General features: G+C 45.2%; 1 protein-coding gene across 1 annotated transcript in view; it reads left to right on the top strand.

Moving 5' to 3' along the window:
• Positions 1 to 25509, top strand: part of stk32c (serine/threonine kinase 32C) — a 102013-nt gene that overhangs the window by 35210 nt on the left and 41294 nt on the right. The window contains exon 2 of the mRNA XM_029698109.1: positions 14139 to 14194. Within this exon, the coding sequence (XP_029553969.1) occupies positions 14139 to 14194 (56 nt within the window). The remainder of the gene's footprint in view (positions 1 to 14138; positions 14195 to 25509) is intronic.

Consider the following 25509-nt stretch of genomic DNA (forward strand, 5'->3'; position numbering starts at 1 on the left):
TTTAAAGTATTACTTAAGTAGTTTTTTGGATATCTGTACTAGAGGTCGACCGATAATGATTATTGGTGGACCAAAAAAAGCCGATACCGATTAATCAGACGATTTTTATATATATTTGTAATAATGACAATTACAACAATACTGAATGAACAATGATCCCTTTTATTTTAACTTAATATAATACATAAATAAAATCTATTTAGTCTCAAATAAATAATCAAACATGTTCAATTTAGTTTAAATAAGGCAAAAACCAAGTGTTGGAGAAGAAAGTAAAAGTGCAATATGTGCAATGTAAAAAAGCTAACGTTTAAGTTCCTTGCTCAGAACATGAGAACATATGAAAGCTGGTGGTTCAATATTCACAGGTAAGAAATTTTAGGTTGTTGTTATTAGGAATTATGACGCGTCGACTATTTCTCTCTATACCATTTGTATTTCATATACCTTTGACTATTGGATGTTCTTATAGGCACTTTAGTATTGCCAGCCTAATCTCGGGAGTTGATAGGCTTGAAGTCATAAACAGCGCTGTGTTTCAAGCATTGCTAAGAGCTGCTCGCAAACGCCGTAAAGTGCTGTTTGAATGAATGCTTACAAGCCTGCTGCTGCCTACCACCGCTCAGTCAGACTGCTCTATCAAATATCAAATCATAGACTTAATTATAATAAACACACAGAAATACGAGCCTTTGGTCATTAATATGGTCAAATCCGAAAACGATCATTTTGAAAACAAAACGTTTATTCTTTCAGTGAAATACGGAGCCATTCTGTATTTTGTCGAAAGGGTGGCAACCCTAAGTCTAAATATTGCTGTTACATTGCACAACCTTCAATGCTATGTCATAATTATGTAAAATTCTGGCAAATTAATTACGGTCTTTGTTAGGAAGAAACACAGTTCGCAACGAGTCAGGCGGCCCAAACTGTTGCATATACCCTGACTCTGCTTGCACTGAACGCAAGAGAAGTAACCCAATTTCCCTAGTTAATATTACCTGCTAACATGCATTTATTTTAACTAAATATGCAGGTTTAAAAATGTATACTTCTGTCTATTGATTTTAAGAAAGGCATTGATGTTTATGGTTAGGTACACATTGGTGCAACGACAGTGCTTTTTTTCGCGAATGCGCTTTTGTTAAATCATCACCCGTTTGGCGAAGTTGAAGTAGGCTGTGATTCGATGATAAATTAACAGGCACCGCATTGATTATATGCAACACAGGACAAGCTAGTTAACCTCGTAATATCATCAACCATGTGTAGTTAACTAGTGATTATGTGAAGATTGATTGTTTTTTATAAGATAAGTTTAATGCTAGCTAGCAACTTACCATACCTCCTTGCAGCCACAAGGTCCTTTGATGCTGCACTCGCGTAACATGTGGTCAGCCTGCCACGCAGTCTCCTCGTGGATTGCAATGTAATCCGCGTCCAAAAAGGCCAATTACCAGTTGTTATGTAAACTTAAAATCGGCCCTAATTAATCGGCCATGCCATGTCAACCTCTAATCTGTACTTTACTATTTATATTTTTGGCAACTTTTACTTCACTACAATCCTAAAGGGAAATATGTACTTTTTACTCCATACATTTTCCCTGACACCCAAAAGTACTCATTACATTTTGACAGGAAAATGGTCCAATTCACACACTTATCAAGAGAACTGTCACGCCCTGACCATAGAAAGCTTTTATTTTCTATGGTAGGTCAGGGCGTTTTGTCTAGTTTATTTATGTCTGTTGGTTCTAGTTTCTTTTTTCTATGTTGGGGGTTTTATCTAGTTTATGCATTTCTGTGTGGGGTTCTAGTTTCTGTATTTCTATGTTGTTTTTTGGGATGATCTCCAATTTGAGGCAGCTGGTCATCGTTGTCTCTAATTGGGGATCATATTTAAGTTGTTGTTTTTCCCACTAGGTTTTGTGGGAGATTATTTTGAGTTAGTGTATGTTGCACCTCTTCGTCACGGTTTGTTGTTTTGTTTATTTGTTTATTTGTATGTCTTGCATAGTTTCACAGTTATAATAAAATGTGGAACCATACACACGCTGCGCCTTGGTCCCATTCTTCAGACAGCCATGACAAGAACATCCCTGGTCATCTCTACTTCCTCTGATCTGGCGGACTCACTAAGCACAAATGCTTTGTTTGTAAATTATGTCTGAGTGTTGGAATGTGCCCCTGACTATCCATCAATAAAAATAAAAAAACATTGAATACTTTTTCCACCACTGACTGTACTGTACTGAACTATACTCTACTTCAGCGGTTGTCAAAGTGGGGTCCAAGGGGGTCCGCAGCCAGATCTCAAAATATATGTGATTATTACTAACAACAACAGAATAATCACATTTTGACCAAGGGATCTGTGGAATAATTACATTTAGAGTGTGTTAAACAATACAATGTAATATTATAAATCTACAATGTACACTACCGGTCAAAAGTTTTAGAACACCTACTCATTCAAGGGTTTTTCTTTATTTTTACAATTTTCTACATTGTAGAATAATAGTGAAGACATCAAAACTATGAAATAACACATATGGAATCGTGTAGTAACATAAAACGTGTTAAAAAAAATCAAAATATATTTCATGTTTGAAATTCTTCAAATAGCCACCCTTTGCCTTGATGACAGCTTTGCACACTCTTGGCATTCTGTGTATGTTCTTAACCCTGGGTAACATACGCCTGAGATGTTTACAGGGATATCCACAGTACTCCCCCAATTATACATTTTTCAACTCAATACTATTCCCCGAAAATGATTTAAAAAGACAAATGCATTTTATTATAAGCTTTCTACAGAATGTGTGCAATTGCAGGAAATTAACTTGAAAAGCGCAACATTTTCTCTCCGATGCCAAGGGCCTTTAAGGCCAGGCACCACATGCAGAAATTACTTTTTGCATCTACCTATCAATTTTGAGATTTGTTGGTATTTTGGTCCATTTTAGTATTAGTATTTTCAAAAAGAAACATATAAAAATGTCAATCTTGATGAAAATGTATATTTTCTTTAGTTTGTTAAACCACCGTCATCAAAATTGCCTCACCTTTAACCACTTTAAAATGGACAGACATCCATAATTTCAAAGCTCACTACATTGGATTTCACATAATTTAAAAGACAATTTCACAGAGAATGTAACAAACTGGACAATACCGTACGTAGTAACTTACTTTGAAGAGATGGTGATTGGGTCTAAATAGGTGTTGGGCATTTGGTAGTCTAAATTCAGTGTACTTGACATTAACTGCAATTTCTCTTCCCAAACGCCAACTAATTTTCCTCGGCTTCAGAAGCCACTACATTCACCAAATTGTGTGTGGTTATCCAATATATTCTTGAGACTCGCCCAGAGGAAAATGTCCGGTCCTGGAGTTTCTGAACAAAATTAAACCAAAATATTTAGACTGACTTATTCCAGTGACCCTGAAACATGGATTAGCTGAATATGCAAATAATGTGCATATTTAATGCAATTTTTGTTTACATATTTTAATACAATATTTCAGAAACATTTTAATACAAAAGGGTATTATTTTTTTAATCTACATTCAACTGGTAAAAGTTGACTGTGATATGATTAAATAAATAAAAATCCCTATTAGGGTGTGATGCCTGGTCTTAAATGTTGGTTTGTCCTGCCATGCACGCTAAAGTCATAGTAAAATTCCATGTATGCTATTTTTAACTCACTCAAGTTGTATTCTGATTACGAGGTGGTCCCTGACAAATTTGCTATCACAAAAGGGGTCCCCGGCCCCAAAAGGTTTGAAAACCCCCTGCTCTACTGTACTGAACTCTACTGTTCTGTACTGAACTCTACTTTTCTGTGCTGTACAGTATTGTACTCTACTGAGCTGTACTGTACTGTACTTTGATGTCCAAACTTGTGAAACATATACGTCTATTATTGGTTCAGATTTGGCCCAGTCCGGACCAACCAAATTTGGTCTTGTTTGGGGGCTCGTTAAAATAATAGCCAGTGTATAGAATAATACCCAAATATGCAAAAGAGGAAATTGCATATTTATAACTTTTTGTGTAGCCATTTAGGCTACATCACCATGAAGAGAATATTATTTTTTACCTTTTATTTAACTAAGCAAGTCAGTTATTTAACAGATATTTAACAGAACACCCCCAAAAAATGTGCCACCAAAAAAAAACGGCGATTTTACCAAAATTCTGTTACCAAACTTTGCATCTACACAGTTCTTCCTAGAAATCAAATCAAATTGTATTTGTCCCATGCGTCATAAGCACAGGTGTAGACTAACGATGAAATGCTTACTTATGGGCCCTTCCCAACAATGCAGAGAGAGAAAAATAATTAGAATAGAAAAGTAATAACATATGGAATGAATACACAATGAGTAACAATAACCAATAACTTGGCTATATACATGGGGTACCAGTATCATGTCGATGTGCGTTGGTACGAGGTAATTTAGGCATATACACTACTGTTCAAAAGTTTAGGGCCAGCATTCTGGAGTCGCCTCTTCACTGTTGACATTGAGACTGGTGTTTTGCGGGTACTATTTAGTGAAGCTGCAAGTTGAGGACTTGTGAGGCGTCTGTTTCTCAAACTAGACACTCTAATGTACTTGTCCTCTTGCTCAATTGTGCACCGGAGCCTCCCACTCCTTTCTATTCTGGTTAGAGCCAGTTTGCACAGTACTGTGAAGGGATTAGTACACAGCGTTGTACGAGATCTTCAGTTTCTTGGCAATTTCTCGCATGGAATAGCCTTCATTTCTCAGAACAAGAACAGACTGACGAGTTTCAGAAGAAAGGTCTTTGTTTCTGGCCATTTTGAGCCTGTAATCGAACCCACAAAGGCTGATGCTCCAGATACTCAACTAGTCTAAAGAAGGCCAGTTTTATTGCTTCTTTAATAAGAACAACAGTTTTCAGCTGTGCTAACATAATTGCAAAAGGGTTTTCAAATGATAAATTAGCCTTTTAAAAGGATAAGCTAACACAATGTGCCATTGGAACACAGGTGTGATGGTTGCTGATAATGGGCCTCTGTACGCCTGTCACAGTTGACTTGGACTGGTGTAAGGCGGAATCAGATGCAGGAGACAGGTGCTGGAGTTGAGTGTCCTTTTAATAATTTGACACACAAAAAAACAAAACCCCGAGGCACAGAGCGCTACAGACAGACTGCCTGGGAAAAACGCATTCCCGATATGGCGAACAAACTATAAATATTAGCGGCAGAAAAAAGGCACGGGGCGCAGCCCGGTAAATTCTCTCCTCCTTAAACTGTCAGATAACAAACCCGTAATAAAAACACGGACCACCGTCCTGAGTGGACAATCAACAATCCCGCACAAAATCCCAACTGAAAACACACCTTAAATAAATCCCCACTAATGACAACACAAAACAGGTGCGGAACAGACAGACAAAACTAAACGACAGAAACAACGATCGATGGCAGCTAATAGGCCGGCGACGACGAGCGCCGCCCGACGGAGGAGGGGCGCCACTTTCGTTGGATCCTGTGACAGTACCCCGCGCGCCGACGCCGGCCTCGGGGACGGCCCGGAGGGCGAGGCGCCGGCCGATCCGGTCGGCGACGGTGGAAGTCCAGCAGCATAGAGGGGTCCAGAACGTCCGCCGCCGGAACCCAGCACCTCTCCTCCGGACCGTACCCCTCCCAGTCCACGAGGTACTGCAGGCCCCCTACCCGACGTCGGGAGTCCAGGATGGCTCGGACTGTGTACGCCGGGCTCCCCCCGATGTCCAGGGGGGGCGGGGGGGCCTCCAGCACCTCACTGTCCTGCAGCGGACCAGCTACCACCGGCCTGAGGAGAGACGCATGAAACGAGGGGTTAATACGGTAATACGAAGGAAGTTGTAACCTGTAACACACCTCGTTTATCCTCCTCAGGACTTTAAACGGCCCCACAAACCGCGGACCCAGCTTCCGGCAGGGCAGGCGGAGAGGCAGGTTCCGGGTCGAGAGCCAGACTCTATCCCCCGGGTTAAACACGGGGGCGTCACTGCGGTGGCGGTCAGCGCTCTCCTTGTGCCGTTCGCTCGCCCTCCTTAAACATTCCTGGACCGCGTTCCAGGTCTCCTGAGAGCGCTTGACCCATGCCTCCACCGCAGGAGCCTCCGTCTGGCTCTGTTGCCATGGCACCAGGACCGGCTGATACCCCAGCACCACCTAGAAGGGTGACAGATTAGTGGAGGAGTGGCGATGAGAGTTCTGGGCCATCTCGGCCCATGGCACGAACTGCGCCCACTCCCCTGGCCGGTCCTGGCAATACGACCGCAGGAACCTGCCCACATCCTGGTTAATGCGCTCTACCTGCCCATTACTCTCGGGGTGGAACCCCGAGGTCAGGCTGATCGAGACCCCCAGCCTCTCCATAAACGATTTCCACACCCTGGACGTAAACTGGGGACCCCGATCAGATACGATGTCCTCGGGCACCCCATAGTGCCGGAAGACGTGAGTGAACAGGGCCTCCACGGTTTGCAGGGCCGTAGGAAGACCGGGCAAAGGGAGCAGACGGCAGGACTTAGAGAACCTGTCCACAATGACCAGGATCGCCGTGTTCCCCTGAGACGGCGGGAGATCCGTAAGGAAATCCACCGAGAGGTGAGTCCAGGGCCGCTGTGGAACAGGGAGGGGCTGTAATTTCCCTCGAGGTAGGTGCCTAGGAGCCTTACACTGAGCGCATACTGAACAGGACGAGACATAACGCCGGACATCCTCAGCCAAGGTGGGCCACCAGTACCTCCCCTTCAGGCCCCGCACTGTCCGTTCCACCCCAGGATGACCCGAGGAGGGTAGAGTATGGGACCATCGGATCAGGCGATCGCGAACATCAAGCGGAACGTATTTCAGGCCCACGGGACACTGCGGCGGAGTAGGTTCTGACCGACCCGCCCGCTCGATGTCCGCATCCACCTCCCATACCACCGGTGCCACCAGACAGGAGGCGGGAAGTATGGGAGTAGGATCGATGGTCCGCTCCTCGGTGTCGTAGAGACGTGACAGTGCGTCAGCGTTCCGGGAACCTGGAATGTACGAGAGAGTGAAGTTAAACCTCGTAAAAAACATGGCCCACCTCGCCTGACGGGGATTAAGCCTCCTCGCTGCCCGAATATACTCCAGGTTACGGTGGTCGGTCCAGATGAGAAAAGGGTGATGTGCCCCCTCAAGCCAATGTCTCCACACCGTCAAAGCCCTGACCACGGCTAACAGCTCCCGGTCCCCCACATCATAATTGCGCTCCGCCGGGCTCAGCTTCTTAGAAAAGAACGCGCATGGGCGGAGCTTCGGAGGAACGCCCAAGCGCTGCGATAGCACAGCTCCTACCCCAGCCTCGGACGCGTCCACCTCCACTATGAATGGCAAAGAGGGGTCCGGATGCGCCAGGACAGGTGCATTGGTAAACAGAACCTTCAGACGATGGAAGGCTCTGTCCGCCTTTGCTGACCATCGTAGCCGCACCGGCCCCCCCTTCATCAGTGAGGTAATGGGAGCTGCCACCTGGCCAAAACCCCGGATAAACCTCCGATAATAATTAGCGAACCCCAAGAACCGCTGCACCTCCTTCACAGTAGCTGGGGTTGGCCAATTACGCACAGCCGTCACGCGGTCACACTCCACCTCCACCCCCGAGGTGGAAATGCGATATCCTAGAAATGAGACGGCTCTTTTGAAGAACTCACATTTCTCAGCCTTGACGTATAGGTTATGCTCCAGCAGCCGCCCAAGCACTTTACGCACCAGGGACACATGCTCGGCGCGTGTGGCGGAGCAGATCAGGATGTCATCGATGTACACCACCACACCCTGCCCGAGTATATCCCTAAGGACCTCGTCCACAAAGGATTGGAAGACGGCGGGAGCATTCTTTAACCCATACGGCATGACGAGGTACTCATAATGGCCAGATGTGGTACTAAATGCGGTTTTCCACTCGTCTCCATCTCGGATACGCACCAAGTTATACGCACTCCTGAGATCCAATTTCGTGAAGAAGCGCGCCCCGTGAAATGACTCCACTGCCGTAGCAATGAGAGGTAGCGGGTAACTGAAACCCACTGTGATAGCATTTAGACCTCCTATAGTCAATGCACGGGCGCAGACCTCCCTCCTTCTTCTTCACGAAAAAGAAGCTCGAGGAGACGGGGGATTTAGAGGGCCGAATGTATCCCTGTCTCAAGGACTCAGTGACGTATGTATCCATAGCCACTGTCTCCTCCTGAGACAAAGGATACACGTGACTCCTAGGAAGAACCGCGTCAGCCTGGAGGTTTATCGCACAATCCCCTCGTCGATGGGGTGGTAATAGAGTCGCCTTCGTCTTACTGAAAGCGATAGCCAAATCGGCATACTCTGAGGGAATGTGCACGGTGGAGACTTGGTCTGGACTCTCCACCGTAGTCGCACCGATGGAAACTCCTATGCACCTACCTGAGCACTCCCCCGACCACCCCGTTAGAGCCCTCTGCCCCCACGAAATCTGGGGGTTGTGTGTGGCTAGCCAGGGGATTCCCAGTACCACTGGGAACGCTGGGGAGTCAATGATGAACAGGCTGATACGCTCCACATGACCCCCCCACGTCTGCATAACCAGTGGCACTGTGATCTCCCCTACTTGGCCTGACCCTAGCGGTCGACTATCTAGGGCGTGCACGGGGAAGGGGTGGTCCAGCTGAACCAGGGGAATCCCTAACCTCTTCGCTAACCCATGGTCCATAAAACTCCCAGCTGCACCTGAATCGACTAGCGCCTTATACTGGAAGTGAGGGGAAAAATTAGGAAAACAAACGGAGGTGTACAAGTGGTCGACAGGGGGCTCTGGGTGTGGCTGGTGCGGACTCACCTGGGGGGCCGAAGCAGTGCTCTGCCTGCCCTCCGAACTCCCGGAGGGACCTCTCCAGCACCGGTCCACAGTGTGTCCTCTGTGTCCACATCGGGTGCAAGAGAGACCCCTCCCTCCGGTCCTCCTCGGTGCAGCCCCCCCTATCTCCATGGGCTGTGGAGCGGGAGGACTGGTAGGCGGAACGAACAGGCCCCGACTGGAACGTCCCCGGGCAGCCAGCAGGTTGTCCAATCTAATGGACAAATCCACCAGTTGGTCCAGAGTGGAGGTGTTGTCCCTACATGCCAGCTCCCGGCGGACGTCCTCGCGAAGGCTGCACCTATAGTGGTCTATCAGGGCCCGCTCGTTCCACCCCGATCCAGCGGCGAGAGTCCGGAATTCCAATGCGAAATCCTGAGCGGTCCTCGTCTCCTGTCTCAAATGGAATAGTAGCTCACCCGCCGCCCTGCCCTCCGGGGGATGATCGAAAACCGCCCGGAAGCGGCGGGTGAACTCCGGGTAGTCACCCCGGGCCGAGTCTGGACCATCCCAGACCGCATTGGCCCATTCCAGGGCTCGACCCGTGAGACACGAGACGAGGACGCTCACCCTCTCTTCGTCGGAGGGAGGGGGGCGGACGGTCGCCAGGTACAGTTCCAGTTGGAGCAAGAACCCCTTGCACCCAGCGGCCGTCCCATCGAACTCCCTGGGCGGTGAAATCCGGATCCCGCCGGCACCCGCTTCAGTTGGGTGTGGGTAGGGGCGCAGGGTGAGGGACCGGAGCTGGTCTGGCTGGGGAGGCACCTCTCTCCCAGCTCTCCAACCGGGCCAACACCTGATCCATGGCCGAGCCTAGGCGGTGGAGGAGGCCGGCATGTTGGGAGACCTGCTCAGCCATGGATGGCGCTTCTGCTCCTGCTGACTCCATAGGTTGCGGTGCGGGATTCTGTCACAGTTGACTTGGACTGGTGTAAGGCGGAATCAGATGCAGGAGACAGGTGCTGGAGTTGAGTGTCCTTTTAATAATTTGACACACAAAAAAACAAAACCCCGAGGCACAGGGCGCTACAGACAGACTGCCTGGGAAAAACGCATTCCCGATATGGCGAACAAACTATAAATATTAGCGGCAGAAAAAAGGCACGGGGCGCAGCCCGGTAAATTCTCTCCTCCTTAAACTGTCAGATAACAAACCCGTAATAAAAACACGGACCACCGTCCTGAGTGGACAATCAACAATCCCGCACAAAATCCCAACTGAAAACACACCTTAAATAAATCCCCACTAATGACAACACAAAACAGGTGCGGAACAGACAGACAAAACTAAACGACAGAAACAACGATCGATGGCAGCTAATAGGCCGGCGACGACGACCGCCGAGCGCCGCCCGACCGAGAAGGGGCGCCACTTTCGTTGGATCCTGTGACAACGCCTATGTAGATATTCCATAAAAAATAAGCTGTTTCCAGCTACAATTGTCATTTACAACATTAACAATGTCTGCACTGTATTTCTGATCAATTTGATGTTATTTGAATATACAATTTGTTACATTTTCTTTCAAAAACAAGGACATTTCTAAGTGACCCCAAACTTTTGAATGGTAGTGTATGTACATATAGGTAGAGGTCGACCGATTTAATCGGAATGGCCGATTTAATTAGGGCCGTTTTCATTACAATCGGTAATCGGTATTTTTGGACACCGATTTGCCGATTTTAAAAGAAGGAGAAAATATTTTAAATTGTATTTAATTTTTTTTCCTTTTTTTGTTCATTTTTATAATATTTTTTTCCTTTTTTTTGGCAAGTCAGGCAAGTCAGTTAAGAAAACATTCTTATTTTCAATGACGGCCTAGGAACGGTGGGTTAACTGCCTTCTTCAGGGGCAGAACGACAGATTCTTACCTTATCAGCTCGGGGATTCGTTTTTGCAACCTTCCGGTTACTAGTCCAACGTTCTAACCACCTGCCTTACATTGCACTCCACGAGGAGCCTGCGTGGCAGGCTGACTACCTGTTACGCGAGGGCAGCAAGAAGCCAAGGTAAGTTGCTAGCTAGCATTAAACTAAACTTATCTTATAAAAAACAATCAATCTTAACATAATCACTAGTTAACTACACGTGGTTGATGATATTACTAGTTTATCTAGCATGTCCTGCGTTGCATATAATCGATGCCGTGCCTGTTAATTTCTCATTGATTAACACCTACTTCGACAAACGGATGATGATTTAACAAGCGCATTTGCGAAAAAAGCACTGTCGTTGCACCAATGTACCTAACCATAAACATCAATGCCTTTCTTTAAAATCAATACACAAGTATATATTTTTAAACCTGCATATTTAGTTAATATTGCCTGCTAACATGAATTTCTTATAACTAGGGAAATTGTGTCACTTCTCTTGCGTTCCATGCAAGCAGTCAGGGTATATGCAGCAGTTTGGGCTGCCTGGCTCATTGCGAACTGTGTGAAGTCCATTTATTCCTAACAAAGGCCGTAATTAATTTGCCAGAATTGTACATAATTATGACATAACATTGAAGGTTGTACAATGTAACAGTAATATTTACACTTAGGGATGCCATCCATTAGATAAAATACGGAACGGTTCCGTATTTCACTGAAAGAATAAACGTTTTGTTTTCTAAATTATAGTTTCCGGATTCTACCATTTTAATGACCAAAGGCTCGTATTTCTGTGTGTTATTATGCTATAATTAAGTCTATGATTTGATAGAGCAGTCTGACTGAGCGATGGTAGGCACCAGCAGGCTCGTAAGCATTCATTCAAACAGCACTTTTGTGCGTTTGCCAGCAGCTCTTTGCAATGCTTCAAGCATTGTGCTGTTTATGACTTCAAGCCTATCAACTCCCGAGATTAGGCTGGTGTAACCGATGTGAAATGGCTAGCTAGTTAACGGGGTGCGCGCTAATAGCGTTTCAAACTTCACTCGCTCTGAGACTTGGAGTAGTTGTTCCCCTTGCTCTGCATGGGTAACGCTGCTTCGAGGGTGGCTGTTGTCGATGTGTTCCTGGTTCGAGCCCAGGTAGGAGCGAGGAGAGGGACGGAAGCTATACTGTTACACTGGCAATACTAAAGTGCCTATAAGAACATCCAATAGTCAAAGGTATATGAAATACAAATCGTATAGAGAGAAATAGTCCTATAATAACTACAACCTAAAACTTCTTACCTGGGAATATTGAAGACTCATGTTAAAAGGAACCACCAGCTTTCATATGTTCTCATGTTCTGAGCAAGGAACTTAAATGTTAGCTTTTTTTACATGGCACATATTGCACTTTTACTTTTTTCTCCACACTTGGTTTTTGCATTATTTAAACCAAATTGAACATGTTTCATTATTTATTTGAGGCTAAATTTATTTTATTGAGGTATTATATTAAGTTAAAATAAGTGTTCATTCAGTATTGTTGTAATTGTCATTATTACAAATCTTTTCTTTTTTTTTTTAAACGGCCGATTAATCGGTACCGGCTTTTTTTGGGCCTCCAATAATCGGTATCGGCGTTGAAAAATCATAATCGGTCGACCTCTAATAGGTAGGGATAAAGTGAATAGGCAACAGGATAGCTAATACACAGAAGCAGCAGGGTATGTGATGAGTCAAGAGTTACTGCAAAAGGGGTCAATGCAGATATTCCAGGTAGCTATTGGTTAACTATTTAACTAACTATTTAGCAGTCTTACAGCTTGGTGGTAAAAGCTGTTCAGGATCTTGTTGTTTCCAGACTTGGTGCTTCGGTAACGCTTGCTGTACGGTAGCAGAGAGAACAGTATGACTTGGGTGCCTGCAGTCTGACAATTTTTACATAGCATTTTGTCAGCCTCAGTGCATGAAAGGCAATATCAACACACAGAGAGACTTGTAGCCTAGTGCATATTCTGCTTGATAAATTCAACTCACTGGTGTGGATAGGATGTTTTTCCCTGTAAGCGATCTAAGACTGGAATTCCAGATTGAATCAAATCTGCTATAATAGTGTTGTATATTGCCCAACCACTTTACAGAGCCCCAAACCATTGTGCAACATTATTTGACACGGAATAGAAATATGTTGTTTAGCCCTGTGTGACCAAAACGTGAAATATTATGAAAAATGGAATTGGTCCTGTCTGACGTTTCTGTGCACCTATCCATTTCAATCATCTAGTTACATTACGAGTACAGTCATTTTCCCCGTCTTCTACACTGTTCCTGTTGCCCCTTTCCTCTGCTGTGGTTCCGTCTAAGCACTGCCATATGAAAGGATTAGCTATGTACAAAATGTTGAGCGGGAAGAATCCACGGAGGATTAGCTCGTCTTGCAGAGCAAGACATGCAAACCAGGCCTGATGCCTTTTGTGTGGCGCCGCTGCAGTACCCTCTAAGTAACGGCCTGTGTGCCCAGGTCTGCCTGGTGGGTGGCATAGCGGGCATAAGTTAATAACGAGGCGCCTGCCCAGGGAAGGGATATCTTGATGTTCGCCCCCCCATGTTTTATTGTAGACTGGCACTGTGATCTGTGCGTGGTGTGTTGGAGGCAGAGGAACTTTTTAAGATAAGCAGGGCAGGTGAGTCAGGGAGAGGTCTGCTGTCCCCCTCCTGTGCCACTGTTAGCTGCTGGGCACACAGGGGCTTCACACACACAAACAGAGAGCTCCCGCCTGGCACACGCCACAGGGTGAAGCCAGCGGAGGCCCCTCATGACACCCACACAACACGCACTCCAACAGGGCAGCAGAGGCTCCCTCCCAGCCCCCCTTGGGCCTAACCCATCATGACATACCAGTCTGATATACAGTAATTGCACATTTGTGGTTTTCAGCTACACTTTGTTTCTTTTCCATCTTCAACATCACAGCGGCATGATCCTTTTATTACTGATTATCTGCAATAGAGATGATGCCCTCATCCCATGTGAGCCTTGCCAAATGATCCACATTTCCAGTTACAATACCAGTGTTACAGTAAGCTCATTATTTTACAGTAATGGATAAGGTTGTACTGTATCTACAGTACAATAGCATACTAAAAGGATCACGCTAGGCTTTAGAAATGGAGATTGTCTGTAGATCTTTGTGTAATAATAACCTGAATTAACCGTGTCCCTGTTACTGTGCCTCTGCTGTCCTAGGTTGTTCTTAAACTGCTGTCCGAATGTTAGATGCTACTACTGTACGACACCAACGAAGCAATTTACCGCCACCTTTTTGCCTGTCCGTTTTTGTGCCAGTGACAGATCTTCTTTTTTCTGTTTTCACAGTAACCTTTGACCACTTCCAGATTCTCCGGGCCATTGGGAAGGGGAGCTTCGGAAAGGTAATGAAGCCAGAGCTCTAGCTCTACTCTCTAGCTGCTCTTTGTGCGTACATTTGTTCCTGGGAGGAGTGACCGCTACGCAGCTCGAAGGCTTGGGGGAGATCCAGTACCTCCAGCCAGCCAGCTACAGATATGTGTGTGAGCTTTGCGGGCAGGCAGGACCCTGGGTAATTCTGTGGCACTAATTACCCCCTACAATCATTATCCTCCATGAGGAAGCAGAGACGGTCTGGTAAAGTGGGCCTGAAGTAATTACTTTTGAATTCTGATTAATCTAAACCGCAGCAGTTAATTAATTTAGCTGTGGCTGCATTTTTGGTTATTTTAAATGTAATCTTGTTTCAGCTGGGATGTAAGTAGATTTGACTCGCTGTCTTACATCTAATTACAGACAATGTAAGATAGCTCAGATCGTTGTTTTGCTCAATGCTTATCTTTGTGTAATGAAATGCCAATAGGGAAAGTGCGCGTGTGCACGCATTGTTTTGAAACTAAATACCACAACTCTTCAAATCCCATCTCGAGTGACATTATGGGTTTTGATTGGTACTCTTGTGCAGTAGTCTCAGATGAGTATAGTTTGCATTTGATGTGTGGAGAATAAATCTGTATGGTCATGCACAACAATGTGTGTATCCAGCCACACTTTATAATCATGAACAATACAAAAGGAGGACTGTGGTTATGCTACGTAGGTTGAAAAAAGCTTATCTGCAGTTTGACTCTAAAATATCATGGGGACTGATATTTGTTCATTATACTTGCGGTCTACGCAAGCCTTTTTGCAATCTCTCCGCTTTGCTCTAATCAAAATCTTTTTTGGGGGCAAAATAAGTGTCTCTTTTATACAGAAAGTCAGCCCCAGCTGCAGAATACATTACACTCTGAATTGATGTTCATTTCACTTATTGCTTCTTTCCCTCAAGCTGCTGTCACTACCCTTATGATGTTAGAGGGAGTATGAAATCCACAACACCCAGCCAGGGCTTTAAAGGCTGAGCCATTAGACACAACAGGCCATAGACTAGTGTCCAAAAGGGTATTACAGCAAGATATTCACTGGATATGAAAACCCAGAGGGAGATGAGCCCTGACAGTTATGTCTCTCTCACACAGGCATGTGTATGCGAACACACACACGGGTACACACACATTCACTTTTACAAGCATTTAACACATGCAGTTGAAGTCAGAAGTTTACATACACCTTAGCCAAATACATTTTCACAATTCCTGATGTTTAAAAAATTCCCTGTCTTAGGTCAGTTAGGATCACCACTTTATTTTAAGAATGTGAAATGTCAGAATATAGTAGAGAGAATTATTTATTTCAGCTTTTATTTCTTTCATCACATTCCCAGTGGGTCAGAAGTTTACATACACTCAATTAGTATTTGGTAGTATTGCTTTTAAATTGTTTAACTTCGGTCAAACGTTTCGGGTAGCCTTCCACAAGCTTCCCACAATAAGTTGGGTGAATTTTGGCCCATTCCTCCTGACAGAGCTGGTGTAACGTCAGGTTTGTAGGCCTCCTTGCTCGCACATGCTTTTTCAGTTCTGTCCACAAATTCTCTATAGGATTGAGGTCAGGGCTTTGTGATGGCCACTCCAATAACTTGACTTTGTTGTCCTTAAGCCATTTTGCCACAACTTTGGAAGTATGCTTGGGGTCATTGTCCATTTGGAAGACCCATTTGCGATCAAGCTTCAACTTCCTGACCGATGTCTTGATGTTGCTTCAAAATATCCACATAATTTTCTTTCCTCATGTTGCCATCTATTTTGTGATGTGCACCAGTCCCTCCTGCAGCAAAGCACCCCCACAACATGATGCTGCCACCCCCGTGCTTCACGGTTGGGATGGTGTTCTTCGGTTTGCAAGCTTCCCCCTTTTTCCTCCAAACATAACGATGGTCATTATAGCCAAACAGTTCTATTTTTGTTTCATCAAACCAGAGGACATTTCTCCAAAAAGTACCATCTTTGTCCCCATGTGCAGTTGCAAACCGTAGTCTGGCCTTTTTATGGAGATTTTGGAGCAGTGGCTTCTTCCTTGCTGAGCGGCCTTTCAGGTTATGTCGATATAGGACTCGTTTTACTGTGGATATAGATACTTTTGTACCCGTTTCCTCCAGCATCTTCACAAGGTCCTTTGCTGTTGTTCTGGGATTGATTTGCACTTTTTCACCAAAGTATGTTCATCTCTGAGACAGAATGCGTCTCCTTCCTGAGCGGTATGATGGCTGCGTGGTCCCATGGTGTTTATACTTTCATACTATTGTTTGTACAGATGAACGTGGTACCTTCAAGCGTTTGGAAATTGCTCCCAAGGATGAACCAGACTTGTAGAGGTCTTGGCTGATGTTCTTTTGATTTTCCCATGATGTCAAGCAAATATGCACTGAGTTTGAAGGTAGGCCTTGAAATACATCCACAGGTACACCTCCAATTGACTCAAATGATGTCAATTAGCCTATCAGAAGATTCTAAAGCCATGACATCATTTTCTGTAATTTTCCAAGCTGTTTAAAGGCACAGTCAACTTAGTGTATGTTAACCTCTGACCCACTGGAATTGTGATACAGTGAAATAATCTGTCTGTAAACAGTTGTTGGAAAAATTACTTGTGTCATGCACAAAGTAGATGTCCTAACCAACTTGCCAAAACGGTAGTTTGTTAACAAGAAATTTGTGGAGTGGTTGAAAAACGAGTTTTAATGACTCCAACCTAAGTGTATGGAAACTTCCGACTTCAACTGTAGATGTGACCAAGTAATTGGCCTTCAGGTAACCTTGCTTGTAAGGCTTGTAAACTATAACGTGTCTGGTAAGTTGGTCTAGCCTTCAAGTGAATGTTTGTAGCCCACAAGGGGCATGGATGAGATGTTAGTACTCTGTAGCAGACCTGGGTTCAAATACTATTTCAAATATCTCAGTTACTTTCACATACATTTTGAGTATTTAGATATGTTTTGTTTGAAAATACAAGTACTTGAATATGGGAATATACACTGCTCAAAAAAATAAAGGGAACACTAAAATAACACATCCTAGATCTGAATGAATGAAATAATCTTAAATACTTTTTTCTTAACATAGTTGAATGTGCTGACAACAAAATCACACAAAAATAATCAATGGAAATCCAATTTATCAACCCATGGAGGTCTGGATTTGGAGTCACACTCAAAATTAAAGTGGAAAACCACACTACAGGCTGATCCAACTTTGATGTAGTGTCCTTAAAACAAGTCAAAATGAGGCTCAGTAGTGTGTGTGGCCTCCACGTGCCTGTATGACCTCCCTACAATGCCTGGGCATGCTCCTGATGAGGTGGCGGATGGTCTCCTGAGGGATCTCCTCCCAGACCTGGACTAAAGCATCCGCCAACTCCTGGACAGTCTGTGGTGCAACGTGGCATTGGTGGATGGAGCGAGACATGATGTCCCAGATGTGCTCAATTGGATTCAGGTCTGGGGAACGGGTGGGCCAGTCCATAGCATCAATGCCTTCCTCTTGCAGGAACTGCTGACACACTCCAGCCACATGAGGTCTAGCATTGTCTTGCATTAGGAGGAACCCAGGGCCAACCGCACCAGCATATGGTCTCACAAGGGGTCTGAGGATCTCATCTCGGTACCTAATGGCAGTCAGGCTACCTCTGGCAAGCACATGGAGGGCTGTGCGTCCCCCCAAAGAAATGCCACCCCACACCATGACTGACCCACCGCCAAACCGGTCATGCTGGAGGATGTTGCAGGCAGCAGAACGTTCTCCACGGCGTCTCCAGACTCTGTCACGTCTGTCACGTGTTCAGTGTGAACCTGCTTTCATCTGTGAAGAGCACAGGGCGCCAGTGGCGAATTTGCCAATCTTGGTGTTCTCTGGCAAATGCCAAACGCCCTGCACGGTGTTGGGCTGTAAGCACAACCCCCACCTGTGAACGTCGGGCCCTCATACCACCCTCATGGATTCTGTTTCTGACCGTTTGAGCAGACACATGCACATTTGTGGCCTGCTGGAGGTCATTTTGCAGGGCTCTGGCAGTGCTCCTCCTGCTCCTCCTTGCACAAAGGCGGAGGTAGCGGTCTTGCTGCTGGGTTGTTGCCCTCCTACGGCCTCCTCCACGTCTCCTGATGTACTGGCCTGTCTCCTGGTAGCGCCTCCATGCTCTGGACACTACGCTGACAGACACAGCAAACCTTCTTGCCACAGCTCGCATTGATGTGCCATCCTGGATGAGCTGCACTACCTGAGCCACTTGTGTGGGTTGTAGACTCCGTCTCATGCTACCACTAGAGTGAAAGCACCGCCAACATTCAAAAGTGACCAAAACATCAGCCAGGAAGCATAGGAACTGAGAAGTGGTCTGTGGTCCCCACCTGCTGAACCACTCCTTTATTGGGGGTGTCTTGCTAACTGCCTATAATTTCCACCTGTTGTCTATTCCATTTGCACAACAGCATGTGAAATTTATTGTCAATCAGTGTTGCTTCCTAAGTGGACAGTTTGATTTCACAGAAGTGTGATTGACTTGGAGTTACATTGTGTTGTTTAAGTGTTCCCTTTATTTTTTTGAGCAGTATATTTGGAAATACACTTGGAAAGTATTGGCATGTATTTGAAAATACACTGACTCAAATACACCCCCATGCATTTAACCCAGATATTTAGAAATAGTATTTGAAATAAGTATTCAAATTTACATTTAAGTCATTTAGCAGACGCTCTTATCCAGAGCGACTTACAAATTGGTGCATTCACCTTATGATATCCAGTGGAACAACCACTTTACAATAGTGCATCTAAATCTTTTAGGGAGGGGGGGTTAGAAGGATTACTTTATCCTATCCCAGGTATTCCTTAAAGAGGTGGGGTTTTAGGTGTCTCCGGAAGGTGGTGATTGACTCCGCTGTCCTGGCGTCGTGAGGGAGCTTGTTCCACCATTGGGGTGCCAGAGCAGCGAACCGTTTTGACTAGGCTGAGCGGGAACTGTGCTTCCTCAGAGGTAGCACAGTTCCCGCTCATCCCAGTCAAAACTGTACTATTTATAGGAAATTATTAGAGAATGCTTTTAAATACATCCAATAGAAGTAGTTGATTCGGGACACATTATTTGAAAATACTCAAAGTATTTAAATAACAAATAATCAAATACACATGTATTTAAACCAAGGTCTGCTCTGTAGTAAACTTTGTTTAGTAGTTTACCCATAAAGCATGATTCCTCTACCTGTGGCGTTTTTGTCATTTATCATCTTTCATCTGACTCTTCGTGTGTGTGTGTGTGTGTAGGCTAGGTTGTAGATAACACTTCCTTGTAGCCCAGGGTCTGATTGTAGATATGTGAAGGTTATGCAGGCAGACAGACAGACGGACAGAGAGACATATAGCTCAATGACTCGGACTCAGACTTCCAGACCAAGTTTTAACAGTTTGGAGGTCATCTTGCCTCGACCATGGGGAGCTGTGTAATGTAGCTGCACTTGGTATGCATGCTGTTACAGAGCAGCATGGTCTTCCTACCAATAGGGGACTGTCACACGGGAGAATGTGCTGACCGTGTGTTTGTGTGTGCTTTATGAGGTGTGTTTTGTGGTGTTTTGAGTTTTCACAGCACGAATGGGTCTTTTCCTCCATGTTTTATACCAAAATAGTCCCTGCCGTGTGTGTACTTGTGCGAGCCAGGCATGTGTGGGGAGCCCGCCTGTGGGGAACGAAAGGAGGCTCTCAGTGGGAGAACTGTTTGGAGCTGCGGAACCCCACCGAGACCACCTCTCCACTGGCTATCTAAAAGACATCCTCTTTGGGCACTGATACAGGCTCTTGTGCCTGTCCGCTCCTGCATGCGTACACACACACACACCCACACACCGCTGCTGTCTGTAGGAGTGGCTGCCTTCCCATCTTCCTGTGATGGGTGGTAGTAATAGAGGAATTGGAGAAGGAGGAAGGTCTGATTTATTTCTCCCGGTCGCGATGGAGAGTGATGTTGTCCTAGTTGTGAGGCCGAGCAGCCTTTCGTCCCCTATGGCGAGGGGAAATGGCCCACATACGGGCTGCGGAATAATTGCCTCTCCCCCTGTTGCTCTCTGTGCTCTCTGGTCCAGGAGTGGTCCATGGCGCCACTAGGCTCATTAAGGCCCTTGCAACGGCTCTGTGTGTGAGAAGAGACTCCACATAAAGCCACCCAGCGTGGGGACCACCACCTGAAACGGTGACAATAAAAGACAGAGACGGCTCCTTAATGGCAGCAGGTATAGATTGACAACAGTCTCAGCCTCTCAGTGGAGAGCAGGGCACAGGAAGGTCAGGGGAGAGATGTCAGCGATGTCACAGAGCTTGGTTAAGGTCGAGTTGACAGCGGAGCTCAGCTGGTGGATTCACAATGTAAAGGTCCCTCTCGAAGTGCTGTGCGAAGACTCGTTATGATGTGGCAGACTGGCAGTGACAGTGAGAGGAAACAGAGAGGCTGGAGGAGTGGGATAACAGACCAGAGAGATCACGTGGAGAGAAAAGGACACACAGACAGGGCACGCAGACGGGACACGCAGACAGGTAGGGTTTTGTGCTGCTGGCGTGTCTGTCAGATTGTATGATAGGTATCCACATTGCCTGTCTCCAGAAAGGTCAGGGTGATCACTGATGACAGGTCTTTGTGATTGGTTCTATATCAGGCGGAACATCACGATATGGCTGTGTCCGAAATGGCACCGTATTCCCTGTGCATACCGCTACAATACCCCATAATGTCAAAGAGGAATTATGTTTTTAGAAACGTTTACAAGTTAATGAAATATGAAATGCTGGCCATCTTGAGTCAATAAGTATTGAACCCCTTTGTTATGGCAAGTCTAAATAAGTTAAGGAGTAAAAAGTTGCTTAACAAGTCACATAATAAGTGTGCAATAATGGTGTTTAGCATGATTTTTGAATGACTACCTCATCTCTGTACCCCACACATACATACAATTATCTGTAAGGTCCCTCAGTCGAGCAATGAATTTCAAACACAGATTCAACCACAAAGACCAAGGAAGTTTTCCAATGCTTCGGAAAGAAGGGCAACTTTTGGTAGATGGGTAAAAATAAAAAAGCACACATTGAATATCCCTTTGAACAAGGTGAAGTTAATAATTACACTTTGGATGGTGTATCAATACACCCAGTCATTGCAAAGATAAAGGAGTCCTTCCTAACTCAGTTGCCGGACAGGAAGGAAACCGCTAAGTGATTTCACCTTGAGGCCAATGGTGACTTTAAAACAGTTACAGAGTTTAATGACTGTGATAGGAGAAAACTGAGGATGGATCAACAACATTATAATTACTCCACCATACTAACCTTATTGACAGAGTGAAAAGAAGGAAGCCTACACAGAATATAAATATTTCAAAACATGCATCCTGTTTGCAACAAGGCACTAAAGTAATACTGCAAAAAAATGTGGCAAAGCAATTCAATTTTTTCCTGATTACAAAGTATTATATTTGGGGCAAATCCAATACAACACATTACTGAGTACCACTCTCCATTATTTAATTCATAGTGGTGGCTGCATTATGTTATGGGTATGCTTGTAGTCGTTAAGGACTGGGGAGTTTTTCAGGATAAAAAAGAAACGTAGGGACCTCCCGAGTGGTGCAGCAGTCTAAGGCACTGTATTGCAGTGCTAGAGGCGTCACTACAGACCTGGGTTCTATCACAACCGGCCATGATCGGGAGTCCCATTGGGCGGCGCCAATTGGCCGAGGGTAAGGGGAGGGTATGGCCGGGGTGGCTTAACTTGGCTCATCGTGCTCTAGCGACTCCTTGTGGCGGGCCAGGCGCCTGCAGGTTGACCTCGGACGTCAGTTGAACAGTGTTTCCTCCGACACATTGGTGCGGCTGGCTTCAGGGTTAAGCGGGCAGGTGTTAAGAAGTGCGGATTGACTCGGCCTTCGTCTCCCGAGCCCGTTGGGGAGTTGCAGCGATGAGACAAGATCGAAAATGGGGGTAAAAACATACATATATACATACATATACGTGTATATATACACACACACATATATATATGTGTATACACGTGTGTGTGTGTGTGTGTACTTATTTCCCTCCATTAAAATGCAAATCATTTATTAACATATTTGACATGCGTTTTTCTGGATATTTTTGTTGTTATTCTGTCTCTCACTGTTCAAATAAACCTACCATTAAAATTATAGACTGATCATTTTTTTGTAAGTGGGCAAACGTACAAAATCAGCAGGGGATCAAATACTTTTTCCCCCCCACTGTGTGTGTGTGTGTGTGTGTGTGTGTGTGTATATATATATAGATATAGATATAGATATAGATATATATAGAGATATATATATAGATAGATATATAGATATATAGATATAGATATATATAGATATATATAGATATAGATATAGATATATATATAGATATATATAGATATATAGAGATAGATATATATATATAGATATATAGATATATATAGATATATATAGATATATATATATATATATATATATAGATATATATATATATAGATATATATATATATATATATCTCACACACACACACACACCACACACACACACACACACACACAAATCATCTTGGGTATGACGCTACAAGCTTAACACACCTGTATTTGGGGAGTTACTCCCATTATTCTCTGCAGATCCTCTCAAGCGCTGTCAGGTTGAATGGGGAACCTTGCTGCAAAGCTATTTTCAGCTCTCTCCAGAGATGTTTGGTCAGGTTCAAGTCTGTGCTCTAGATGGGCCACTCAAGGACATTCAGAGACTTGTCCTGAAGCCACTCCTGCGTTGTCTTGGCTGTGTGCTTAGAGGCGTTGTCATGTTGGAAGGTGAACCTTTGCCCCAGTCTGAGGTCCTGAGTGCTCTGGAGCAGGTTTTCATCAAGGATCTCGCTGTACTTTGCACTGTTCATCTTTCCCTCTTTCCTGACAAGTCTCCCAGGGCCTCCCGCTGAAAAAGATCCCTACAGCATGATGCTGCCACCACCATGATTCACGGCAAAGGATGGTCCCAGGTTTTCTCCAGACGTGAGGCTTGGCATTCAGGCCAAAGAGTTCAATCTTGTTTCATCAGACTAGAGAATCTTGCCTTTTGGCAAATTCCAAGCAGGCTGTTGTGCCTTTTACTGAGGAGTGGCTTCCGCCTGGCCACTCTACCATAAAGACCTGATTGGTGGATTGCTGTAGAGATGGTTGTCCTTGGTACCACCTCCCTGACCAAGGCCCTTCTCCCCCGATTTCTCAGTTTGGCCGGGCGGCCAGCTCAAGGAAGAGTCTTGGTAGTTCCAAACTTATTCCATTTAAGAATGATTGAGGTCACTGTGTTCTTGGGGACCTTCAATGCTGCAGAAATGTTTTGGTACCCTTCCCTAGATCTGTGCCTCGACACAATCCTGTCTGCGGACAATTCCTTCGACCTCATGGCTTGGTTTTTGCTCTGACATGCACTGTCAACTGTGGGACCTTATATAGACAGGTGTGTGCCTTTCCAAACCATATCCAATCAACTGAATTTGCCACAGGTGAATTTTAGAATAAGGCTGTAACGGAACAAAATGTGGGAAAAGTGAAGGCATCTGAATTCTTTCTGCACTGTACATGTGACATTAGTGCAGGGCTGAGTACCGGACAGGTAGCTGGCTAGTAATGGCTGTTCAACAGTCTGATGGCCTGCTGATAGATGCTGTTTCTCAGTCTCTCGATCCCGGCTCTGATGCTCCCGTACCGTCTCTGTCTGCTGGATGGTAGCAGAGTGAACAGACCATAGCTCTGGTGGCTGAGATCCTTAATTATCTTTTTGTCGGCCTTCCTTTGACACCGAGTGCTGTAAAATCCTGGAGGGCAGGCAGTGTCCCCCCCCCCCGGTGATGCGTTGGGCTGACCGTACCACCCTCTAGAGAGCCTTGCGGTTGAGCGGGGTACAGTTGCCATACCAGGTGGTAATACAGACAGACCGATTGCTTTCCATGGTGCTTCTGTAGAAGTTTGTGATGGTCTTAGGGGCCATGCTGAATTTCTTCAGCCGCCTGAGGTTGAAGAGGTGCTGTTGTGCATTCTTCACCGAGGTGTCATTGTGGTGGGACCATTTCAGGTCTGCAATGATGTTCACAACAAGGAACTTTAAGCTTTTGACCCTCTGCACCGCGTCCCTGTGGATGGGGGCGTGTTCCCTCTTCTGTCTCCTGTAGTCCACAATCAGCTCCTTTTGTTTTTTTTTACGTTGAAGGAGAGGTTATTTTTCTGGCACCACTCCCAGGCTCTCACCTACTACCTATAGGTTGTCTTGTCGTTGTTGGTAATCGGCCTACCACTGTTGTGTCGTCAGCAAACTTAATGATTGAGTTGGAGTGGTGCGTAGACACGCAGTCATGGGTGAAAAGGGAGTACAGGAGGGGGCTGAGCACACACCCCTGTGGGACCCCCGTATCCAACCTAACATACTATTACAGTATTGTAAGGAACGGTTTGAATGACTAGAGATTAGTCATATTATATATTTTTTAATACATTCCAAATATCCCAGCTAAAGCGTGCAGCAGTTACTAAGGGTTTTCGTCTCACACAGCCACAGTTGTGCGAGACGAAAAGTAGTCTATCATTTATTGACTGCTGGTAGGCTGTTGTTTGGACCTCCATACACTTACATCCACAGGATGGTGTGAAGGAGCTAGTTAGATGGGAAAGCTTTTTCATCCTTCCCCGGCATTAGGAGGGTGAAAGTTCCTGAGAAAACAAACTTTCCTGTTAAGCTCTACTATCTCGCTTTGAGGCCGAGGTCAAACAATCAAATGGAGGCTGTTTTGTTATTAATGACTATGGCAGCCTTAAAAGTGAGTCATGTAGCTCTGAAAATGGCCCCCAAGCTCGGTAAACATTTTCCTCCTGCCTGTCACTAGCGATATAAGGGAAGACGGCGAGGGGAATGAATTAAATAAAGGGGATTATTTATTCTTCTCTCTGTGACTGACAAGTTCATCAGAGCCTGAAAACATACAGTATTTGCCTTGCTCATCACTGCCTCTTGACAAAACAGACAGCTAGAGCCCATGTTGCATCCTATTGTTTGTTTGTGTGTGTCTTGGCGTATGTTATTCTATGCTTACATCACTCTCTGTTTCAATCACTGTAGTCTGTTTGCAAACAGTATGATATGCTCTACACTATTATACTGACAAAACCAAACCTATCCCTCTCACGCAACACCCCGCCTGAAACTCCAATATGAGATGTTGATATACAGTATGTGAGCACTTGTATTTCCCCAGAAACAGAAGCACATAGTTT

Source organism: Salmo trutta, chromosome 18 (genome assembly GCF_901001165.1).
Source record: "Salmo trutta chromosome 18, fSalTru1.1, whole genome shotgun sequence".
Taxonomy (NCBI): Eukaryota; Metazoa; Chordata; class Actinopteri; order Salmoniformes; family Salmonidae; genus Salmo; species Salmo trutta.